The sequence below is a fragment of the Pygocentrus nattereri genome, chromosome 16 (genome assembly GCF_015220715.1).
Source record: "Pygocentrus nattereri isolate fPygNat1 chromosome 16, fPygNat1.pri, whole genome shotgun sequence".
In the NCBI taxonomy this organism is placed as follows: Eukaryota; Metazoa; Chordata; class Actinopteri; order Characiformes; family Serrasalmidae; genus Pygocentrus; species Pygocentrus nattereri.
The window spans coordinates 21,864,874-21,883,828 of NC_051226.1; the positions used below are offsets into that span (position 1 = coordinate 21,864,874).

The 18,955-nt window shown below is 40.1% G+C and overlaps 1 protein-coding gene across 1 annotated transcript; it reads right to left on the reverse strand.

The window, feature by feature from the left end:
- Window positions 1-1,346: 1,346 nt before the first annotated feature.
- Window positions 1,347-18,836, reverse strand: mapk9 (mitogen-activated protein kinase 9). The gene is made up of 12 exons (XM_017720288.2): window positions 18,314-18,836; window positions 10,287-10,438; window positions 9,586-9,715; window positions 9,429-9,487; window positions 7,548-7,686; window positions 5,664-5,829; window positions 5,477-5,548; window positions 3,869-4,051; window positions 3,417-3,541; window positions 3,224-3,287; window positions 2,345-2,416; window positions 1,347-2,252 (listed from the first exon to the last, which is right to left on the reverse strand). Exons 2-12 carry the CDS (start codon window positions 10,400-10,402, stop codon window positions 2,113-2,115), a joined length of 1,266 nt encoding a protein of 421 aa, XP_017575777.1. The 5' UTR covers window positions 10,403-10,438; window positions 18,314-18,836; the 3' UTR covers window positions 1,347-2,112.
- Between the last annotated feature and the right edge of the window lie 119 nt (window positions 18,837-18,955).

Genomic DNA, 18,955 nt, shown 5'->3' on the forward strand with positions numbered 1-18,955 from the left:
GCAGATCTTCACAGATGTCCTTAGATTAGAAGTTACCAATGTGCTCCAATGAACAACCCTGGCATTGAATGAGTTTCATGCAATTCTGTTAGTACAATGGTATAGCTCTTTTTTTTCCCCTCAGTCAGCAGAGTACATGTTCTGGTCCTTATCTAAGAGTGACAATAGGGTGATTGGGAGGGATGGATGACTGGAGACGCATGTAAAGTCTCAATGTGTACCACACTCTGTTGCGTTAAAAGATCACAGCACTTTTAATCCACCGTAACTTGTAGTTTGCCACTGAATAAAACAACAAAGGATTGGTAACTTTTTGTTCAAGTGTAAAATATAAAGCAATTAATAATTATCCTTTTCTTTCAAAGAATGGCTGTTAATCTTCAACAAGTGAAATCTACTGTTAAGTCTTTCACAAAAAAAACACCAAACAAACCCTGATTCGTACAACATTCACACAGGTTCCTCAAGTTTGCGAAAAAGAAAAGGCAATGGTCATCTTTCAGATCATGCACCAGGATCTTCTAAATTCTTTCTGGAATGATACGGAACAGAAGGCTTGTGCACTGTTTCCACAGTTTTAGCATTTGTCATCAATGTACATTTTTAATATTTTACACAGCATATGATTTTTTTTTATTCTGGGTGCAATTTTTTTCTTATCCAATTTGTGACTTTCATTTTTTAAAAATAAAGTATGCCTATGCTATACAGTACTTGTGCTAAAACATTTAGAGAAGCTGTAAAATCAGGATTTCACAAAAAAAAAACAAACAAAAAAAAAAAAAACATTTACACAAAATCTATATACATGACTACACCTTATATGAGTGAGATGCATCATCAAGTTCTCTGTTTGAAAACAAGGTGTACTAAGTCTATATTACAGAGGCAGGCACGACCATTTCTGTATAGGTGTATTCACGTATATGCAGAGGATCTGTAGTCAGTTCTTAAGTGTTCAAGGTAAGTAACATGCATCAATACTTCAGACAGAGCACGGAGAACAAAGGAGTGCTGAAGGGGGAACTTGCTATTCATTAGCCTATTCCAGGAGTGAGAAACTGTGCTTCTTTTGGGCGATGGCATGAGAGGCAATATCAGCTACATGGCACAGAGAGAGAGAGAGAGACAGAGAGAGAGAGACAGAGACAGAGACAGAGACAGAGACAGAGACAGAGACAGAGACAGAGAGAGAGACAGAGAGAGAGACAGAGAGAGAGACAGAGAGAGAGACAGAGACAGAGACAGAGAGAGAGAGAGAGAGAGAGAGAGAGAGAGAGAGAGAGAGAGAGAGAGAGAGAGAGAGAGAGAGAGAGAGAGAGAGACAGAGACAGAGACAGAGACAGAGACAGAGAGAGAGAGAGAGAGAGAGAGAGAGAGAGAGAGAGAGAGAGAGAGAGAGAGAGAGAGAGAGAGAGAGATACACACACACACACACACAACAATCCATTAGCTCACCTCTTAATGAAATTAAGAAATTATGAGCTAAAAACATTGCTAGTATTAATATAAACCTCTGAGGCCCTACTCACCCATTCACACAGGAAGCAATTACTGAGACAGGCAAATGTTAAAAGGGGCTACATTTAGCATTGTCACCGTATAGTCTTGACTTGGTTGGTTGCTTTAATGCAAGAGGTAAAATTCTTATTGACTAGTATAACCCCTTGTTCCAACTCTCTACATAACCATTTAATTTCATTATTGCAGTCCTGTTCAGCAGAGAGGGGGGCCCTAAAATGAACAAGCACTGATAAACTCCACAGACCATGGAGTAAGTCATTTAGCCTATATGCATTACTAGTGAAACTATTTAAATGTAAAAGTCACACGGGATCATAAGGCAATGAAACCAGTTAAGAAAGAAGAAAACTAGAAACCAGTCAGTCATTCACATTTCCTCATCACTTAGAGGACGAGAAATGTGCAAGAACTCCATCCACAAGAGTCACACCACTTTACAGTCTTGACCAAATCATGGGCCACACTGTCATCTGGAAAAATGTGGGTGAGATGAGGCAAGAGAGAAAATGAGAGACAAAGTGAAGGAGAAAGAGAAAGAGAGAGACAGAGAGAAAGGAAGAGAGTATGCTGGGGAGAAGAGGCTCACTGTCACTCCTCTAGCCCCCCTGCAATGGTGTCGATGCAGGAACTGTCTGTGTCAGAGGCCAGCGTTTGCTCAGTGGACATGGAGGAGATGTCATTAATGGAGGACGACTGAGAGGCTGTAGCACTGCTGTTCACCACTCCATCTAATGCAGAGAGCAGAACAGAAACACATTTCAATTACCTAAAACAGGCACAAAGTAGACAGAATTTGGCATTTAGGTCATCAGTGACTCACCCAAGCACTCCTCCTTCAGAACACCATTCTTGTTCCTCTCCTCCCAGTCCATCACCTCTTTATAGATTAGCTCTAGAAACAGGCAGAGAGAAGGAATCGTTTTATTAGAGGAGCCAATAATATCAGAGATTTAGCACATGTATTCAATACTTTGGCAAAAAAAATCTAAGTAATTCTTCCCATTCTCTAAATATATTAAATAAGCCAAGATACAGTGTTTCATCTAGGATTTTTTTTTCAGCAGTGGTGGCTGGATCACATTTCAACTCCAATTTTTAACCCCAACTTCCAATTTTTAAAACTACTAACTGATAATTTACTCAGGAATTTTCTTTGAAGAATCTAGTAAAATGATACTAATCACATCACACAGAGCGATAGCTTACAAAAGTCTGTTTCCTATTTGTTTCCCGTTACAATGCATGGATAGCCAGTCAAAGTGGAAAGAGCAAAATCCATTAGTTGTGGCCAGTTTAATAGAAATAGACTTGCTCATGTGGTTTCTGTTGTCCATATAATGTACAAAATACAGACTTCAAGATGCTATACTGGTTTTGGCTAAGGCTACAGAAAGAACTACAGAAAACCGCATAAAAAGCATTTTAGAGATTTATATCTCAGCATGCTTTCAGAAAGCATGATGATTTAGACATGCAATTTGCCCAAAGCTAGTCTTAGCCTCAGTAGTTATTAACACACAACACCCCAGTGCCAAACTATAAGCTTCCATTAGCTACTAACACTGAAAGCCCCACTTTGGTCTTGGATACTGAACATGGCTTGACTGATTTGAGATAAGTGGAAAACTAAGTTTCACGTTGAATCTTCAATTTTACTACCATTTTTAGCCTTACAGAATTGTGAACAGAGCATTTTTACCTTTCCACTGTTCTATGCTGTGTTCTCTCTCCTCCAACTGCTTGTCTGAGATCTGAGGTGGAGGCTGTAAATACAAAAGAGCCATTAAAAACGACCTTAACAGATGATGTCTGTCTGGTATAATAAAAAACGTCCTCAGTTTAACAGTGTCAATGGACAATGTGACGAGGGAGAAGGGGTAGTCTTCACTGACCGCATCAGCCTCAGCTGGGTCGTACCACACATGGATATAGGGGTGGCTAAGGGCCTCCTGTACAGAGATGCGACACTCTGGATCAATCACCAGCATCTTTGACAGCAGGTCCCGAGCTTGACTAGCTGTAGGAGGCGGGACAGAAGAGAACATGGACAAGATTTTTTTTATTCCCTCCTACTTGCTGTTGTTGCAGTCATAAAGCTGGCAGGGGAAACATCAAGGCATCAATGTCAAATTTTGAAAACATGAGAATATTTGGGAGATGAACACTGGAGGTTGGTTGCGTAACAGACAGAGAGGGTGATGAGGGAGGGGCACAAAGCAAAGAAAATGAAATGGGGGAGAAAGAGGAACAGATAGAGGAAGGAAACTTGGCTGACAACCAAGAGAGGAGAGTGAAAGTGACCAAGCCAGTGAGAGGATTATAAAGCAGAAAATGCCAATCTCACTCTTGAGCTTGTCGTGCTCAGTCTCTGAAGGAAAAGCCCAGTCAGGGAAGAGCTCGCTGAAGCTGATTCCAGGGAACTGGGGCTTGTTCATCACATAGTTCCTAACTGTCTCCATCAGACGGTTCATGAATTCCAGAGAGGGAGTGCCCAGCACCTCGATTACCTTATTCCACTGGTCAATGTCTGGCAGGAGCTGAGTTAAGAGATTTAAAATAAAAAGGACTTGACCAGTACAGAGATACAGATATGTAAAGAGATATATAGCTACATATGTGCATGTACGTATGGATATGCATATGGATGTATACAGGGGGAGGGTAGTAAGGTGTACCAATAAATTAAAACAAAATCAAAAAGGCTGACAGAAAAATAAGTACAGCAGGAAAAAAAATGATCAGAATTTAGGTAGGCAAATGCTTTTTTTGCATAATGTGTAATTCTGGAGTAACAGTAGGTTAGGAGTACTTATCAGCGTTAAATGATTTAGGATTGTGGGCCTTTAGGGGAAACAAACAATAAATTAAGCAGGGAACGTCCTAATTACAGGGAACAAACACATGCAGGCGCATCTGGCTTTCTGACTGAAAATATCCCTTTTATTTATAATAGTGAAGGAAAAACTAGATGTTTGCTTGTATGTTAATTTCCAGCTCCAATGCAGGCTAGACAGTGTTACAGATATGCGCAGATAGTTGCTTCTAACTGAAAAGCCCGAGGATATATATAAACATAACATGCTTAAGGAACAGTGATGGAAACCTAGCAAATACAGCGTAAAAAAAGAAACTTAAATGGCAAAGGAGGCTCTTGTAATGCAGCTTTTCCATGGAGGACTATTTTGACCAGGCCAGCCAGGTTTGACAAAAAGGAAAGCAAAAGACAAAGGTTATTGTCTTTATACATCACGAATAAAATTGAGGAGAGGCTTTAAATGTGAGAAAGATCCAAACTGAATGATATTTAATTCAGGATTTTACACAGTTCCAAGTATAAATACTGTCAACACAGCAAATGTTTGGAACTGCAATGAGAATCTTATGACATACTGAAGAAATAACAATAAGGCATTTTTTTTTTTTTAAGTGCACAAATTTTTCATTTGTCATCAAAGACAAAGGATGCACTGTACAAACTACAGTCCTATGTCAAGGGCATTACAACTTCAGAATGTTTAATGCAAAATCTTAGTAACTTAAAAAGGGCTTCCTAAGACATAAAATATTTAACTGTGCAAGAGAAAAGCAAGCAGGTCTAGACAGTCTCAAAGAACAAACACAGTCTCCTGCTTCCCAAGAGAGCAAAAGCCTTGCAAATGCATTCTGCTGCCATCTGTGCGTGCATACAGTACTTCAGCAGCTAATCAAAGGAAGCTGCCAACATGATTCAAACAAATGTCTGTGGGAAAGGAAGTGTATCCTGACACCTTTGGCCTTGTATAAAAAAATAAAAAATAAAAAAAAAAGGAGAGAGAAAAAATTAAATAAATAACAAAAACACAAAAGGCTACACTGTGTGGTGTGTGACCATTCAGCCACTGCTCAAATGCACTCTAACCAGCGACTCCAACCAAATAAGCAGCAACCCTATCCTATCAGTTTAAAAGGATACGATCAGTGCCTTGGAATATAACACTGCCTTTTACCATCTCCCCCATGATGCAGCCCACTGACCAGATATCCACTGTGAAGGCAAAGAGAGACAACACTTGTAAACACAATTACTCAAATATAGTTTTTCAAAAGCATCATTCCAATAATACAATGTGGAAGTATATCAGGTAGGTCAATGCTCTCACCATTCTCCTTGTACTTCATGCCCAAGATGACCTCTGGTGCTCTGTAGTATCTGGTCACCACGTATGGAGTCATCATGAAGTTGGTGCAGGCGGTTCTGGCCAGTCCAAAGTCAAGGATCTTTAAAGTGCAGTCTGATTTCACCACTATATTGCTGGGCTTCAGGTCCTAAAGGACAAAAACAATTGATATACAACTACACAGACTGGTCTCCATAGTGATTCCTGTTTACTACTGCCTATCGTCCTATAAACACTTCACACACACACACACACACACACACACAACTCATAACTCACCAGATGTTCAAATAAACATGGCGAAATGCTCAGGCTCTAGATGTCTGTCTGCATAGTGCAAGTTGCTGGAACTGCTTTTCATTAAGGATGAGGATTTGAACAATATTTTTACATCCACATAAGAAACTGATTTTTACCTGAATATTCACTTGATGTAATGATAACTTTTGAGTTTTAGGCACGTGTGATAAACTTCCAGCTGCCCTACAGATTGGTACCAAGTGTCACAGGGCTTTGTAATGTACTGTGCAAATGTGCCATCATACATATACATAAAATAAAATGTCGCCATATCAATTCATATGAGACAATATCAGCTGCTTGTGTCCCCACATCACAAATGCAAATGGATCAGATGGTTCAGAAACCAAAACAACCCTCACTCCCTCAAAGATAAGAGGTCAGTCTGCACAGGTTTGACAGATGTCTTCTTTTTAAGAGCATCCATCAACAATCATTATAAATGGAGAGCATTCTAGAAACTCTCACTACCCATCATGTGTTCTGTTGGCAAGAAGGCCCCTGCTGACTCATGTCTCCAGATTGGCGTGTCATGCTTGGACCATTATGATCACCACTTGTGGCTATATTTGTTGACAGGCCCTTAACAGCTCAGTGGTTACAGCAGTCTATAAAAAAAATAAAATCAGCATGCTCTATGAAAAGTGGCCTCAGCTCAGACACAGACTACCTCATAGCTGATTGCCTCTGTTGCAGAAAATAACATCAGTCTTTCTTGCAGCCTCTGTTCGAGAGCTAAAATATGAACACCAATACTAACTTAACTGATTTGACAAGATTACTGCAGCAAAAGTTAAACTGTTCATTGCTACATGAAATTCTGTAGTTAAACAAGAGTAACAAAGCTTACTTCCAAATCAATGCAGCTGTGGTAAATGAAAGCCAGGGTAAATGAGAAACTACTTTAAATGTTTGTTAAGATGTTGCATGTTATCTTACATTGGCTCACAGAAACAAAATACATATATGGATTATGCAAATAAATCTTAAATTAATAACCCTACAAATCTACATGACTCACATTGTGTTTATAGTTTGCATTCATCATATTCTCTGCAGTTCTATGCTGTGTCTAAATACTTAACTAAAACATGGCAACACCAAACTTTTCATTTACCGTATTTACATGCCTTGTTCAGACAGCAGATTAAGTAAACAAAAACAAAGTAAAAATATAAAAATAGCTGCATATTTGAAAAACGGTCATTTCTAAACCCACATCTTTCTAGTATTAAAATGCTGCTTCTAACGCCAGGTGAAGGAGGCTTTAGTCATGGCAACATGGGGCTAGGGAACTGGCCCTGTGACCGGAAGGTTGCCGGTTCAATCCCCAGCGCCGACAGTCCATGACTGAGGTGTCCTTGAGCAAGACACCTAACCCCCAATTGCTCCCCGGGCGCGGTGGATAGGGCTGCCCACCGCTCCGGGCAAGTGTGCTCACTGCCCCCTAGTGTGTGTGTGGTGTTTCACTTGCATGGATGGGTTAAATGCGGAGATGGAATTTCCCCGGTTGTGGGATCAAAACAGTATCACTTAACTTAACTTAACTTAACATGGACTCTTTACCCTGTGAATGATGCCAGCAGAGTGAAGGTGTCTGATTCCACACAGAATCTGATATAGAAGGTACGACATTCTCTCATGATCCAGGTCCATGTGGATCACCTGACACAGGCTAGCATCCATTAGCTCCATCACCAGATACCTAGAAGAATCAAACAACAAGTCAGATTAACTTCCACATAATTTACTCTACTACTAAAACTCTCCACTATAGGATTCAACACTAAAAGTACTAGGTGTGTAACAACATGCTTAGTATTTTCAATTTATTTTCTCAAGGCGAGGCTCTTGAATAGAAATGGACAGGACATTGAAAAAACTTGGTACATTCAGCTCCTTCTAATGTTGATTATACTGCTGGGATGGCTAGCAAATTAGCATGTTAAGAGACAACAATGGCATGTCTATTCACAAAAAGTAGCCTTTTCTGTCAGTGGGATAAATTACAACAAAACAGATTTTTTCCCGTCACATCTGATTGCTGTGCTTTTTCAATAAATGTGTCTTCATATGCTAGCTTAGAACATAAATATTTCTACTTTTAGAAATATTTAATTTGTTGATGTATTATGGTAACTAGGGTTTCCTATATTCAAAAATGAACAATTACATTGGAACTTATGAGTACTTTTGATCCAACGGGGCAACTTTGACTGTACAACCAATCTTAGCTACTAAGTTAACATACCCAGGAGGCATAATGGCCACTTTAAGCTTGTACTTTATTAATTGCGTAGTGAAGCAAAAAAAGAAAATAAAATTTGTTAATCACAGTTATTTACATGACAGTTAATTATTAGCTAACATTTCACTATCGTGAAAGTCCTAGCAGTCTCATGTCCTGTTCAAACCAGAGATCCCTAATGGTATTCCTATAAATCCACCACCCAACACCACCTGACTCAAAATCTCAATAAGATTTTTAAAGATGCTACTTCATGACACTTAAATATCGAGTTTGATTAATCGGTCAGAAATATTGTCTCTTGGTGATTGACCATCTAAACAAATCAAATCAAACACTTCTACTGAAATCATGGAAAGAGAAAAGCTGATTTCAAAACATTCAACCATCTGGCTGTCCAAAAGAGAAGAATTAACATACCAGGTTCAGCATCAACTGAACAGGCTCAAGCATGTCATGCCTAGAAGACCACAAGCAGCCATCCAAAAGAAAGAATAAGCAACACAATACTGACCTAAATAAAATAATAAACACTAAGCTATATAAAGGAAAGCAATATTAATATTCTCCCACTAATGTTTGAGTACTTTGACTTGCTTTACTTAAGCTTCCAATGAATTAACAAGAATGTTGAGTTTTTAGTAAGGTGCTTCTAAATAACATTCACTTATTTGAAAACTCAAATGAGTAAACAAATACAATAAAGAGTTTGGACACCCACGTATTCAAAGAATCTTCCCCACCACTCCCCACGGGGGTCCCCAAGGTTTATCTCAGACGTGTGGCAAACACTACAATGCTCTAGTGAGCTGAAAAAGAAAACCTAAGGCATATTTTCAGGCACTGCTACTTTTATCAAAAACACAATCAAGATGCCACCGCATCATATCATATTTTGAATCATTATTTTTGTGCATCATAACAACCCTATGTTTTAGTTTACACTGAAAGTATGCCTAAAATTCCTTTTTGAAAGTGCTTCACAGAACAGAATCATTTATGTACATTCAATACGTTCAATCATAAAACCATAGGCACTCTACACAACATAATCTACCCAAAACCATGGAGTGTGCATTACAGCCTCAGCAAGCCTTTGAATATTAATAGCCCCACCTGGGCTCTGACAAAACAACTCTCTGGAGCAGTAAAGAAGCAGCACACAAAAGGCACAGTTAGCAAAAACAGTCCAGACTTACAAATCCTGGAACTCCTCCAAGGACTTCTGAGGTGTGAAAACATTCAGTAAACGAATAATCTGCAGAAAGAGGAGAGACGGACAAGAGATTTAAATGTTATAGTTGGCTGAGCTAATTAGCCTGATGAGCACAAAGAGATTTGGTGGTGGAGACGTACATTTTTGTGATTGACGCATTTGAGCAGCACCAGTTCTCTGTAGGCTCTCTTGGCGTGGGTCTGATTCTGAAAAGGCCGGCTGAGCTTTTTTACAGCTACTGGGATACCCAGGACAGTGTCCAGAGCAGAGCTTTGACAAGGAGAGAAGAGGACACTACTATTATCATCATCATCATCATTTACACAACTGTTTAAGTCAATTCTCATATTATCATTTTTTTGTTGTTTCATTCTGTAATAACATATTACAAAATAGGCACAAAGAAGGTATTTCATTAAATCAATATTTTGTTGGAACAAGAACTTAATTATCAATAGAAATTGCTTATCAAGCTATCTTGCCTTTTCACACTTTTCAAAAATGCATTCTGCATATTATTTTTTAGCCATGAGAATAAAGCCGTTTCTTAATACTTATGGAACAGTTCTGTTCTGTAGCTTCTAATGTGGACACATCTAAAATTTCTTATTCAAAAACTGCACAGTACTGGCCAGTTATATATTACTAAAAGATACTGATCACAAATTTGTGAACACTAGGGTATTTCAGCACCAGAACAAATTGTCCTTTACTCTCATGATGAATAAAGTCATATTTTGTCTAATGCTTAATGAGATGACAGACAGAGACTTGTCATTAGAACTTGAATGAGGTAAGCTGGGGGAGGTGACATGATGGCAGTGCAACAGTATCCACTCACCAGACAATGCCCTGGGCCCCGGAGCCAATGGCACGGAGCTGCTGGTACCGCTGCAGCACCGTGAAGGTGGAGTCGCCCACCTGCACACTGTAGAAGTGCCCCTCCCCCTCAGTCATGGCTCCGCCCACTGATTGCTTCTCGACAAATCAGACCTGAGAGAAAGGAGAGAAACAGAGAAGGGAAGTACTGAGAGAGATCGTCCAATGTATTACTCTCTCTCTCAAGGTGTACTGCTTGAGTGTGCTGTGAGCAGGAGATGACACTGGCAATGACTCATACAAACAGAACCAGACACAGGGCATCGGTGACATCAGAAAGAATGTCAACTAGAGGGCAATATTTTAAGAGCCAGCAGAGAAAATGCAGTGGTTAAAGGAATACTCTATGATATTTCAACCTAATCTGTTTCTGCCACATATACTATATACAGTCAATCACCACAGACACCAATTCAAATGTGTTTCTATGTACTTGGAAAAAAAACAGAAAACCCTTTGAATCAAAAGTCAATTATCTTAGAAGCGACTGGGCAACTGCTGAATTTAATCAGTAAATGTTTAAGCAAACACACTAAATCGTAGGACACGTTCATGGATTCTTCAGTTAAAGATTAGTAAACTAAGCTGTTACCGAAAAAAAATCTCATGTGTCCAAAATGAGAACTTTACAGAAACAGGAAAAGACTTCTCATGATAAAGCTGTTGGGTGCTGCAATGGTAATATGAGAAGTGATTCAATTTTTATTATAATAGTTTGCCTCTGACTGGATCTGGCGCAAGTACAGACAAGCTTTCTTTTTTGCTGCATAAAGTCAATTCTAACTATACTCTCCTTCAAGCAAAAAGCAAACGACTGACTATTAGTAACAAACTAATGACTAAAGCACCACTGACTATTATGCAAAATAAAAAGAAATGCAATACTAATGGCTACATCAGAACTGCAGGCAGATTTTTGTGCACTGAACGCCAGAGCAAACAGTCAGTATTACCTCAATAGCTTACAGTGACAGTAGCCATTACTGCCTCACATTAAAACACAGTACTGGCTGTGTGTACAATCCCTGCTGTATTCAAATCATTTTACTGTGGCATTCCAATAGCTGATAAACTTTAAAAGAACAACTTTGCTTTTAAATTTTCCTGGCAAAATTTATGTAGGGCTGCGGGTTTTAGGGGTGCTCTGCATGGGTACTCGAGTTCTCAGGTGCAAGGATTCACATACTGAAATCATTATTTGGGTATTTGACACACTTTCTCACAGGAAGATGGAGAAAATACACAAATCAACAATTCAATAAAACGTCAAATCAAGGACGCATTGTTAACGTCATGAATGAAGACAATGATGGTGTGGCTTTTATTGCCAAATAGGCTAGGCTGATGTCAGGTCCAGAAACAGTTTGAATATTTTCATCTAACAAAATAATATGTTGGCCCATCAACCACTGAAGAGGAAAAAAAAGTAGAAGACAACGAGTCTCCATCACCATCCAGTATTACTATGGTTAGCTGTAATTTTATAATTAACTTATAATCATTAGCTCATTTGAGCCAGCCTCTGTCATGTTACTCATCTGACACAGAAATCTGTCCATTTCAACAGGCTAGCTTTATATAATAAAACATGTTTTAAAATGTATTCTTCTTTGTGATGCTAAATTTTGTGCAATGCCACAGCCGTACATTTTTTTTTCTTTGAGGCTATTACAGATACTCGAATATCAATTAGTCGTTGTAGTAGCACACATAGGAAGACATTTGCAAATTTGTTTATATAAATGGCGATAGAAAACCAGTAGGTTTTCAAATCAGATGAGCAATGGAGACTCTTCTAGAGCCAACTGGTACAATGCTGATAGATGATGAAAATACATCATCTTCTACAGTTTGTCCCGCCCCCCCTCAGTGTTACAGAAATATATTTTTTCACTGCTTTCTGGACTTCCTGGAGGAACCTCCAGTGATAAAGATGCACCAAATTTGGCCGCACTATATGCAAATTCTCGATCATGGCATTAAATCGGGGTTATACAACACAATTTTAGCCCCTAATTCTCAGACTAGCTGAGTCTGTGCTATTTGGCTCTTGCCTGCAGATTTTGGGGCCGTTGGTATCGCCATTTGGAACAGAAAATCGATAAGTGTGCGAGACAAACAAACTCAGTTTTTTGGCATCCTGATCGCATTTCAGACCAGTCAGAATATATCAGAAAAAAATTTTTCCCCCCAAGTGAGCATAATCTACTACTGTATACCAGTCAGCTACTCAACCTCCAACAGCCAATAAAATGTGAGAGCAAGAAAGAGGTAAATACTAGTATAAAAACTAAAATAGTAGACTTGGACAGACTTTGTCATTCAAATTTACACCATACAGTGCACATTAAAATTAAATTGTTGCATTGGCTCAGAGCAGATTGGAGAGAAAGGAAAAATAATAAGTAATACAAAGTAGTGCCAAGTGCAATGTAATGCAAAGTGTAGTGCATATGTAAACATATGTATATCAACAGATACATAAAGTATTACTATTTAAGTAATTATATATACACAAGAGAGTGTACTGCACTGGAGATCCCAGACAGAGTAATCAAAAAGTAAAAGTAGAAAAAAAAAGTAAGCTTTTTAAAAGTAAAAGCTTTTTAATAAACTGAGTTTAAGGCATGATCGCAATTGAGTACCTCCACATCTAAACTCCATTCACACATACTGTGAGATACCTATGATGTGCTAGGACTTTAAAAGTCATGCAATGTGGCACCTAACTCAATTGTTCTCATGATCAGCGCTACAAAAATGTAATCTGTGGTTATCAACATGATGCAGATTAGACAGCTAGTCGGTTGAAAAACGCAGGAAGATTCCTTTAAGCATCAGTCACTTATGCTACTCTACAAAAAAATTCCTAATGATTATCTCTGTCTGAGACAGACTGATACAGACACACGCACACACAGCACAGTGATGTGATTCCACCAGGCCCTTCCCTCTCTTCCTGGAGTTTACGTAATAGTGAAGAACTGATTAGGCTCAGCATGATGCCCCTCTCTAACTCTGCCTATAAAACTGTCTCTTCTGTTCCTCTCAAACTCACCCTTCTCATCTCATTTCAGACTCTCTTCTTCTCCTCAGATACCCTCTTTTATGTCCTCTCTCAGAACTATTCCCCTCTCACGACAACATCACTTTACAAAAACCCTTAGCACAACAGACAGCTACAACTCTTGGCCGAGCCTTCTCGACTTGCTTCCTTTGAGGCCGTGTTACCTTTTTTCTTCCAGTTCTCACTGTCATCATCTCCCAGACTGTCACAGGGCGTTAAATCTTCTGCTTCTCAATTCGCTTCTCTTTTCTTTCTCCGCTTTCCTCCAACACTGAACAGGGGAGCACAGAACATCATCCCAACAGGCAACAAACTTTGTTTTTCATGTGCTGATGTCCTTTGATTTCACCGTGTTTTGTGAAGCTTTGAGCCAGCTCATCAATAGCTGGGCTTAATTCCGCCGAGCTGAACCCCACCCCCTGCACCAATTCAGCATTTCTCCTTCTCTTTTGTTTTCTAAACTGTCTCAAAGACAATCCTCTGGTGGTTTACAACTTCGACTGTGAAGCTTTCAGAAATGTAGGCTAGCGCAACACTAGCAAGGCCACAGAAACTGCTAATTGACGAATAGGAACGAGCTGAGGGACTCATGCTTAGTTTACATGTAAAGCAAAAGTGAGGAAGTCAAAACCATTAGCACTTCCACATTCACCAAGCCTTTAGCACCATAAGCTGGGGCTTTGCTAAGGTTAGCCTTCACTCTCTCCTTAAGGCCAACTGATCCAGTATGGAGATGGATGAACATAATCAGGTTAAAGAGAGCTCCATAATCCAATATCTTAATGGAGCTGGTTCTGCCTACAGCCAGCCTGCAATGGCATCACTTTTACAGTAGGAAATTCAGCAATCGAGCCAAGCATGCAAATCAATAAGAAAAACTATAACTGATGAACATTTGTGGTATCATGTTGCTTACGACTAACATCTGACCAATAAGGGCATACAAAAAAAGTAATGGATTGTCTATTGACAATTTTGATGCATGACTACATTGCATTTATATCAGAACTGGTGATATATATATATATATATATATATACACACACACACACACACACACACACATACACACACACACACACACACACTTACTGCATTTGTAACTAGACCTGTCAGCCTGTCAACCATAACAATTCAGCTGATGCTGTAAAATTTATCACCATTAACAAATTTAATGCACAAGCTTAAAGAGCCCAACATGTCCGATTGTCTTGTTTACTAATTGTAATAACTTAGTAGCCTAACTGACAAGCCGGACAATATTATAATAATACATTTTTTCTTTTGAGTATATTGTGGATTTCATCAGTACTTAAATCCGTAATGCAAAACATATCAATACATAAGTGATACCTTATTAGTACCTTGTGTTTATCCAAAAAGATAGGACAAAGCTAATTTCTATAAGCTTGTTAATCTACTATATTAACGTCAAGCTAACAGTAAAGCCCCACCCCCAATTACTTTGTATGTTATTTCAAACACATACAGTTTGTGACTGTAAACATACACGTATAGGAGCATTTGCCCTCCTCCAAGCTGGGTGTAAAGTGGGTTTTTTAACCTATAAAAAACATTTTGGGACTCTCCTCCCTCTGTTGTGCTGTGGTTGGATGCTCAAAGGAGGAACTGTATTGCGTGTAATCAGCTTGTGACAGCATGGTGGGAACGCAAGCAGAGCTGCTCTTGTCTCAAAAAAAGGTGAAAAAGCAGATTTTTATAACTAAAATGAACTAAAATAAAACAGTTATAGTATTTTAAGGTGTCCCCAATAACCTTATAGTCTGTTACCGTTTCATTACACCGAATTGCCGAATACAACCTCATATCCACGAACACAACCCAAGCTCAAATAAACAAACTACTATTAACAAATCAGTTATAAAAACATTACTCACAGCTGCCTTTTCACAAATGTTTTGTCATAAGTCTCAAGACATGTCTCAAACATGTCTCTGCAATCTTTTACTGACACAAATTTGCTGTGCTGTAATCTAATCTAAAAAGAACACAATATTCTGTTTCCAGCAGTATTCTACTGTGGGACCTAACTGCGGAAAATAATCATAATCAGCTCAAATTGTTGTGATCAAGTGATAATGTAATAACCATGACAGTCCTATTTGAAATTCTATAGAAAAAGAGCTGCATTCCTCCAAAATGCTAATCTAGGTAGATGTAGTTTATATTTCTACATTTAGTAAGTGTTTATGCTTTGGTATTGGCCTCAGCAGATATGTTCATGAAAAATATCGGATATCACAATTTTAATATTAGTGCATCCCTCTTCAACATTTAGTTTCAGTTGCCATTTGGATAAGAAAGGACAATTAAACCTGTCAGTAGAGTCATAGCAGCCTAATATGAATACTGAAAGGATAATATGCAATGTTAAATAAATAGTACTCGTGTGTTAAATTCAGGAAACTAATTGCATTTCCAAGACCTTCTACATGCCATGAGACTGTATGACTATAGCTCAGTCACTGCAAACGTAACAGTGTTGCAATGCCATGCAACATACACATTTAGTGCCACATTATTTACACAAACAAAGAAACAAACAAAAAAAAAACATCTGTGGCACCACACACCCGACAGACAAGACACAAATACAAGCACACAGACAAACAGATTTGCACACACAAAGCTTGCTTTCAAATGTAAGTACGTCTTGGCCACGCTTATCTTTCTAAAGCTGCATGGCAGAAAAAACCCTGGGCAAGATGCTGCCATAAAACATCTCTCTCTCTCTCTCTCCACACCACAGCCACCAGGCTCGGCCACCCGTGCTGAATTACGCCCATCCTCGCCTGGGTCTCCAGTGCTAAATCACTGAGAGAAAGGCCAGGCTTGCTTCAGCTCACTGCAGCAAACGGGTACCCCCTCGCCTTGACATTATCTTTGCCCGAGCGCCGACTGCTCCTTGCTCATATTTCTTCGCCCGTCTGGAAGCGGAGGACACAGACATTTTCAATTAATTAATTTTTTTAATAAAGACTTGTCTGTTACAGCTGAGCTAAAACCCGATAAGCGAAGCAACTGAAATTTAGCCACAGCGGCTGGCTGGGGTTACAAATGTGCAGGACGGAAGAGGTCAGAAATTACCAACAAGATGAAACAGCTTTACTGTATGAGTTTTGACATCCAAACGTGAAGAAAAACAAAGAGACACTCTCACACGAACACACAGACATAAAAGATATTACACCTTGCACACAATAAGAGGCAGAAGCAGCGGTCAGTGTGAAGAGCCCCTGGTATGCAAATAGTCTGACCTAGAAAGGCCCAACAGACTTTGTAGCCAGGGGGCAGCTGCTGCTGGACCTTATCTCGCCCCCTCAGCCCCATGTTAGTCCCTTTATTTCTCTTTTACTAGCTATGATCAAATTTGCCTCCATCTTCAACATTTCAGATAGCATCAAAAATGAAACATGACTCCTAATGCCAAACCTCTCCAAACTCCATGCCTCCAAAGTACGGTCTACAACTGCACATTTGACTCTGCAATCATATTCTAATATTAAATATGCTGACATCACTGGCATCACAAATCCACCGGTGTGAATGGAAAGCTGTCTGAAATGTTTGAGAAATATAAAACATGTTTTAAAAAGAAGAAGCTAACCCTGAACCAGGCCTGGTTATCAACTAATGGCAATTAGATCTCAAATGATGAACTAATCATTCTAGGGATGCATGATGACAGAGACTAATGTTAGACAGATATTCTGAACCCATATCTGATGACGTATGTATTGTACTCCGGTAGAGCAGAGCATCTAGATGTGAGGCTACTGTGTGCATTTTCTCTACCAGTCAACAGAAATGTTTCTCTATAATGATAACATTCTCTATAAGGCTAAACTAGATGGATTAAGTCTAGGATTATGCATTTTATAAAAGCTTAAGTATCGTCATTGACAGATATGTACATGGAAAAACATTGGACATCAACATTGGCACACAATTCCCATACTGATGCATCCCTCAATCATTCAATGATCTACTCATAATGAACTAATGGCCCATATGTATTAAACTTCTCGGAATAAGAAGGCTTAGCAGGGATCAAGTATCAGCGTTCCTGGGCCCAGATATCCAGCAGACCAAGATTAACGGCACTGGTTTATTTTCATTTCACTAAGGCCATACAAAAACAGCACCAAAGAACATTCCAGAAGGCATTTCTGCTCATACTGCGTTGCACTAAATGTCAACACATCTCGTATGTTACTAAAGCAGGGTCTCCTCACTTCTCGGTGAATTCTCTCGGCTCGTATAACTACACAGACCTGTTAGGACTCGGCTCAGCAGTTCGTCTATGCAGGTATGTCGAGGGGCATCAGATCATGTTCCTCAGAATACACATGAATCCAAAACAAAGTCGTACATTTCGCAGACTAACTTACGGTTATCCCACAGAGACCGTTTGCTTCTCTCTGCTTTCAAACATCTCATTCATACAAATCCACTGGATCTTCAGGGTCGCCTCCAGCGCTAACGTTAACTACCTGCCTAACGGCATGCTCTGCATAGCAAGCTAGCCTGGCTATCCACAGCCACACTTCTTCCAGTGTACTCGTCTAACAAAGAGAGAGCGGTGAACGATAGCTACCGACTTATTTTAGTCCTCGCCCAAGTTAAACGTTGTCTCAAACCGTGCTGGTGGTAAATGTGGCCTTTAGCCACGGCGGTCGCTCCAGGCCAACAGTCTGCAGACGTGTGGCCGCAGCTAACGCGGCACAACACAGCACAGCACGCCGCCCAAAGTCGACGCAAACTCCCGGTAAACTACACCAGTACGCCGTCAAAGAGGGCAGCGTTCATTATCCACTTATACATGGCTGAGAGACGACGGAAAGCGCAGTGTTCATGAAATGTTAGCCGGTTAATCGTTCATTAGCTCGCTCGATGCTCACCTCCTCCTCGTCTGCTCGCTTTCCCCGCTTCACTCCCATACACGGCGGCCGAATAGGAGAGCCTCGACCGCGGAAGAGTGTCTCCGGCTGGGCGGTTCACATCCAACAGGGTCTCCCAGGCTGGAGCGCGGGAGCAGCAGAGCGGCTCTGCGCTTTTCTGTCTATTTTTTAAACTATTTCGGGGTGAAATCCGCGGTTCTGCCCGTGTGTCAGTGGCATGACTGCAGGGCGGCGGTTGGTGGGACAGAGTGTGTGTGTGTGTGTGTGTGTGTGTGTGTGTCAGAGAGAGATGTGTGTATGTGTTCGACCGTTCTGCGCGAGCGAGGGTGACGTAATGGCGTAGCCGTCAGGTCAGCAGTAACTTTAGTTTGCGAGGAGAAAAGTTGGAGGAAGTAAGAGCAGGCGGACAGGAAGTGTTTTAACGAGATCTTCAAGTCTGGTTAGGATCGTATGTGAAATTCCTGTTGAAGAGACCGAGCAGATGCTCCAAATGCTGAACTTTCACTGGTCCATGGTCCACCGCCCGCCCGGCTCTGTCCACCGGCAGGGTTTTTGTAGCGCTGTTTCTAGAACGACCTGCAAAATAATGATTGACACGCTCTCGGCCAATTAGCGTGACCTCCTGCGTAAAACGAAGGAAAA

What these genes read in the sequence shown, in the direction of transcription:
- mapk9 (XM_017720288.2), bottom strand. Translation starts at nt 10,402, where the DNA reads ATGACTGAGGGGGAGGGGCACTTCTACAGTGTGCAGGTGGGCGACTCC. An exon ending in TATATTCCAAGGCACTGATC is followed by an intron (nt 4,052 to 5,476) that starts GTATCCTTTTAA and finishes AGCTCCTGCCAG; the next exon opens with ACATTGACCAGTGGAATAAG. An exon ending in TCTGAAGGAGGAGTGCTTGG is followed by an intron (nt 2,253 to 2,344) that starts GTGAGTCACTGA and finishes TCTCTGCATTAG; the next exon opens with ATGGAGTGGTGAACAGCAGT.